Source organism: Notothenia coriiceps, unplaced genomic scaffold, assembly GCF_000735185.1.
Source record: "Notothenia coriiceps isolate Sejong01 unplaced genomic scaffold, NC01 NC01_scaffold00036670, whole genome shotgun sequence".
Classification (NCBI taxonomy): Eukaryota; Metazoa; Chordata; class Actinopteri; order Perciformes; family Nototheniidae; genus Notothenia; species Notothenia coriiceps.
In genome coordinates, this window is record NW_011369371.1 from 1 (window position 1) to 6,358 (window position 6,358).

Consider the following 6,358-nt stretch of genomic DNA (forward strand, 5'->3'; position numbering starts at 1 on the left):
TACATGCCAAGAACCTGTGCGTGTGTGTGTGTGTGTGTGTGTGTGTGTGTGTGTGTGTGTGTGTGTGTGTGTGTGTGTGTGTGTGTGTGAGAGAGAGGAAAACATGGAGTCTGTAGGGACGGTGCCAGTCCTCCAGTCTGTCATGATTCATGCCGGCCTCCCGCCCACTGTCCTGTCTCCCTGTTAGCTCGGACAGCTGTTAGCACAATAACTGAGATAAATCGATAACACAACAACACATCCGACAGATGGACTCGCACACACCGGAGCAACTGTCTGGCAAGGCTAAGCACACATGTGGATGTTGTTAAGATATAATGTCACCATCAAAGTGGATTCAAGAGCAAAACATATTTGCTGAAACGGCTTCCTCAGCGACCCAATAAGCAGTTGGAGAGTGATAGATATTTCATATACAGTTTTTCATGTCAATATTGTTTCTATTAATCTGTTGATTATTTTTCTCGATTTACCTAGTAGTAGATTGGTCTATAAAGTGTCAGAATATTGTGAAAAGTTGTTTGTCAAAGCCCAAGATAAGGTCCTCAAATGACTTGTTTTGTCCACAACTTAAAGATATTGAATGTAGTGAACAAATCATAAAATATTCAATCTTTGCAGCTCTAATGCATATTGGTAAATGTTCTGTTATCAACGAATAGGGAGATTTGCTTTGTTTGAATCTGTTTTTCGGTTTGGTTTTAAAAACAGACATCTAACAAGATCACCTTGGACTAGACCGAAAGATTATTTGATCAATCAAGGAAACTATCTTTCTTTTTAGGTAAAGAAAATACAACATCCTATTAATTTGTAGGTTGGAAGGTTTAGCTTATAAAATGCATAGTATTTTATATATTCGTCATAACCTGAGTGTGGTATAAAAGTACAACAAATAAAATCCTACCTAACTATAACGGCCCGTCCACACAGCGGCGTGCGTTGAAAGCTTCACCATTCACTTTGAATGGGGTGACGTCACTTTTCGCCGAACTGCATTGTGGGAAGCGACGCGGAGCTTTGCTGGCGTGGCTCGCTGCAAAAGTTGAGCAATGTTCAACTTTTGAAGCCTCTGCAGAAGCGTCAGCCAATCGAATCATATGCCAGTACAAGCTCTAGCCAATCAAACTGCTGCTCGTGTGTCAGGGGCGGGAGATTCATGTGATTGGTTGTTGGTCGAGTTTCAGACACGCCCACCGGCAAGCTTCAACGCACGCCGCTGTGTGGACGGGCCGTAAGTACAATATTCTGCCCCAAAATGTGGTGACACAATCATTGTATTTTTGGAAAGTAAAGAATGGGAATACTTCTGACAGTGAAACCTCTCAGACTAACCTCTTCTTGATGAGGTCCAGCGCAGATCCGATCAGTCCGTCCTTCATCTTGTAGATCTTCGCTCCGTAGCTGGACAGGTCCGTCCCGTCCAGAAGAGCCGGGCAGCAGCTGGAGGGCCGGTCAAAATGTTCCCTGTAGGGCGGGAAAGGTACCGACCCGGCTGGCTCCAAACTGCTCCTCCTCCGCCTGCCGCCCCCATCCTCTCCCCCAGCAGAGGAGCCTCTCTCCTGGGTGGAGCTGGCCAGCGGCTGCAGGGGGGAGCGTGGAGACGGGCCTGTGCGGATGGGAGAGTAAGTTCTGGAGGTAGAGATGGGAGCTGCAGTGTTACAGGGAGGTTTCATTACTCCCCCCACCTCCTGCTCTCTACTTCCTCCACTGAAGCTCAACTCAGAGACACTACTCTTCGTCTCTGAAACTCCTGCTTCTTGTTTTAATCCAGAAACCACAGAACCCGCTGTAGTCTCTTTCTGCCTCATCCTCTTAAACTCCTCGAACGTGGGGATGTGCAGCCGTCCCGCAGGAGGTCTCCGTCGCTCTGAGTCTGATCCACCACCTGTAATGTTGTCTGTTGTGTAGGACGTCTTAACAGCTTTTGGGCTGCAGGGGGCGCTGTGGGGAGCCAGGTTAGGGCTGCTGTTCTGCCTGCGGAGCTGTAGGCGCCTCAGGACTTCCTGCTTGATATCCTCGGGGCTCGTGATGCGCATCGTGCACGGAGGCCTGCACCCAGAGAACGTTGAATTCACATGAGCCTCCTGAGGTCGCATCGGGAGAGGCTTCATAGGCTCCATCGATGATCTCGCACTCTGGAGGCGGAGCTTCTCCCTCAGGCCTTTCCTCGCATCCCATTCGTCGACGCCACCTGGAAACAGCAGCTGAGGAAAAAGCGGTAAGTCCTTCCTAGGCAGCCCGTGTCGAGGGTAAAACGCCAGGCCCTCTTGGTTTGGTCCGAGCCCAGGGGCCCCCAGTACAGAACCATCCGGGGGCCCATCATACCAGTGGCTGGTGGAGGTGTAGCGTAGAATAAACTCACTGTCCATGCTCCTGTAGGGCGCGGCACTGAATGCACACAGCCCAGAATCGGCCACATTGTTCCAGTTCAGGTTCTCCATGCTCCTGTAAGGCCTGTTGCCTGCGGTGTAGCTACAGGAGCCCGGACCACCCCCCTGACCCGGACCACCCCCCCCCATGGGGCCCTGTCTGCAGTACCTCATTCCCAGGTTTGTGAGCAGGGTGCTGCTGTTGCACCGGGCCAGGAGAGGGTAGGGCGGGAGGCCCGGGTAGTGAAGGAAGCTGGGTCTGTGTCGGGGGAAGGAGGAGGACAAGGGGTCGGGGGAGAGGGGGAGGTTGGCTATGCAGGGCTCCATGTCTATGAGGAGGTCGAAGGGGGAGGCGGAGGAGGAGGAGGGGTAGTCACATGGTGGGGGGGGCTTCACGTCAGGCATGGCTGTGGGCTGAGCGAGCGGCCCTCAGACTCTCTGACAGCAGGAAGCAAGACCTGGAGCCTGAGGAGAGGAAGAGAGGATATCACTGTGAGACGTGAGGTATTAATACACAAACGTCCATGTGTTGCATTCAGGAACTGTTAGTATCTAAAACCTCGGATATTACATACAAAGACTGATAGACTTATACAGCAGGTTTTAGCCAAGTAACCTCAAATCAATTCACACTTCATCCATCCATCTTCTCTCGCTTATCTGTGGTCGGGTCGCGGGGGAAGCAGTTCAAGCAGAGAGCCCCAAACTTTCTGTTCCCTGGCCACGTCACTTCAGTTTACTTTTATTTAATAAAGTTGATCTTTCAGTTTAGATAGACAGAACTACTCTACCAGACTTGCTATTGTTTTAAATGTCACCTTGCAGGGAATGTATTTACAATGTGTTAATGTTTCTGGCTCCTTCGATACGTTTCACACGCTTACGTATACTTTTTGAAAATGCAGCACATTTTTTATTACAATGAATGTTTTCTTATTTCTCTTTTTTGTGCCTTTATTTTTAATATCTAAGTGAACTTTTGCCTTTTCTCGCACTGTCCTTTAGCTCCTGTAATGCTGTACGCAATACACTTTTACCTGGAGACTTTTTTGTAGAAACTAATTAAATTTCTAGCAAAATACAACTTGATTTGAAAATCCCGCTGGAGGAAACACCGGGATTTTAGCCTTTGCAGACCATTGACATGCACAAAAACCGATAAAACTCTCTACAGGTAAGGAAAAAAAAAAAAAAAAAAAACTTTTAACTTTTAAAACTTGGCCTGATAACGCAGCTCAACTCTTAAACTTATTTTATAATCTACAGTTCAGATGTTATGCACAGACTTTATTCATGTGACAGAGATTTGTCAGAGGTCATCCTCCATTGGATAAGCACAGCTCTGGACACGGAGACACTGCCTCTGAAGCGTGGTTGCTTCAGCAGAATAATCACATTCATTTGATATAAATGGCTCCCTGTCTGCCCCCCCTCAGGCTTTCTTTCTGCGCACCAAGTACAGTAATAAAAGGGATTAGTGCTCTGCTTGTCAGGCTATTAAAACTCGAGATAGAGAGACAGATACAGAGAGACAGACAGGAGCAAAAGAAAAAAAGGAGAAAGTAAGTTGGTGAAAAGATGTGAAGGAAATGAGACGCTAAGGGAGAGTTGAGGGGACAGAAATGAAGATGCCTGCTGGGCTCTGACTAATCAGACGCTGCAGATTAACCAGGAGCCGGAGAGCAGGAGGCTTCACTCTCTGTGTAATGAGTACAAATAGCATGTCGACCAAAACGCCCGTCATCCGTATCTCTTACTCTGTCTGCATCACAGTCGGCAGTGCAGGGCCACGGCTGTGATTATGGCTGCGATTATGAAACAGGGATTCAGAGGGCTCATTCCTGATGCATTAGGAGAATAATAAAACCCAAATCATCTTCAGACTCCAACACTCCCTGGTGCCGAGGCACGGACAGGCCGCGTCTCTGCAGCTTTGTACTAATGGATGAATCTCTATTCCACACATGCTCGGATGTAAGTGACAGGAGGCTTACCGTTATAATAACTAGCACAGGCGGTATCTCTAGAATCTCTTTTGTTTGCTGTTTTATAAATGAATTGTTTTCAGACACAAAAGTCAACGAGTTCAGGGTGGGGAAGATACGTAGATACTGGTTTTTCGACCAATTAAATGAAAGGAAAATTGATTTATTAGGCGCTGCAGGAGCCACATGTAAGGGCCGTGTGTTTTATTTATTATGTGGTCATTCTCTCTCATTATTGGCGGTTGGCGTGTTCACTGGAGCTTGGGGCGAAGTCAGTGGTGGTTTCATACAAGGTGCCAAACTGCTCATTATCCGAGCTAAAGGTTAATTCATTTATTGATACAGTCTATGGTGTACACACACACACACACACACACACACACACACACACACACACACACACACACACACACACACACACACACACACACACACACACACACACACACACACACACACACACACACACACACACACACACACACACACACTAATGGCACAGCCTTCTGGAGAAAGCGTTGGTTTTGCCCAGGGGAAACCTCTGATATCCGCGAGTCCAAAAACTATTAAAAAACACACAAGTGAGCCACTCCACTGCACTAGGTGACACACACACTGCAGTTTACTGACTCCTTACCATCCACACTGCTCTTACACTTTGTTGGTCTTATAGCACACTCATCCTTTAATTATACCTATTGATTGGTATACATCATTAGCTACTGAATGATACAACTTGTGTGGCTATTATTACAATCGTCTTTATGTTAACATTGTCATATTTTAATTAGTGTTGCTATGAAGTCATTTGACTCCTGGTACTATACGTGTTTCTAGATACAAGACACAAACAGAGGTGACCATTCTGCTCTGTGCTCTGTGAGGCTGTTAACCCTCCTGTTATCCTTAATATTTCATGACTTTTCATAATTTAGTGAGGACTAATGGGTAAACATAAAATGAACATGAAGATCTTTTTTAAATGTCCTGTATGCACTTTGTACGCATCGGTGTCAGTGGCGGCGCTAGGGGATGGCTACTTGGGCTCAAGCCCCGGATGTTTTCTGAAAAGCCCCGGATGTTTCACTTAACATTTTTTGTTGTTGTTGTTGAAAACGTCTCGGGAGTAATGTGCAGTACCGGAGTCCACCAGAGAGGCAGCCGCTGCGGGACATTAGCCTGCGTACTGTGTAGCCTTCCCTGCCCTGAAGAAGAAGTGATCCTTCCTAGTGCCTGACGAGTTTTAAGCTAATAGCCTATAAAGTTATGGATATTAGAAAGTTATTTTCATCAAAGCAGGCGCCACAAGCTGCAGCAGTATCAGCAGCTGACAACAATGTCATCACCAGCAGTGAAGAAATGGATGATGTTTCAGGTTTGTGAATCTAATGGTGATATCTGCACTCTGTCTGACTGAGTAAGAAGTGAAAAGGAGTGATGTAATGTTAATGTTATAGCTAGTAAACATGGAGTAACCACACTAAGTATACCCTTATATGTTAGTATTAGGGCTGTCAAGTTAACGCGTTAATAACGCGCTAGCGCAAAAACAAATTACGCCACTAATTATTTTAACGCGATTAACGCATGTGCATTTTTTTTCCTCGGCCGCCCCGTAGTTTCAGAGCACATCGAGTTTAAAATACCAACTATACAATCCAAGCACACTGCTGATGCCAACAGCCCCGCTCTAGCCGCCCGCTTGCAGCAGACCACACTTGAAAGTGTGCGGAGGAGACGCCTGGACACGTCTACGAGCAGCAAACTTTCAATAAAGATCGCTAAATGGGTGGCGAGTGGCGACAGCTTGCAGGTCAATTAATATTGTGGAGGACGAGGGGCTGCGTGATATAATTCGGGTCGCATCCAACGACTGCACTATGAATTGCCTTCCAGAGCCACCACTGTGTCGAAAATCCACAACTTGTATGAAGTCCAAACAGCTAAAGTAGAGTAGGATTTAAGAAAGACTCACCGGAGACTATTGGATTTCACTCGGTA

The 6,358-nt window shown here is 46.7% G+C and overlaps 1 protein-coding gene across 1 annotated transcript; it reads right to left on the reverse strand.

The window, feature by feature from the left end:
• Positions 1–1,325: 1,325 nt before the first annotated feature.
• On the reverse strand, positions 1,326–2,832 carry LOC104964117 (uncharacterized). Its single transcript, XM_010792838.1, has one exon. The coding sequence runs from the start codon at positions 2,775–2,777 to the stop codon at positions 1,326–1,328; it is 1,452 nt and encodes a 483-aa protein (XP_010791140.1). The 5' UTR covers positions 2,778–2,832.
• Positions 2,833–6,358: the final 3,526 nt, after the last annotated feature.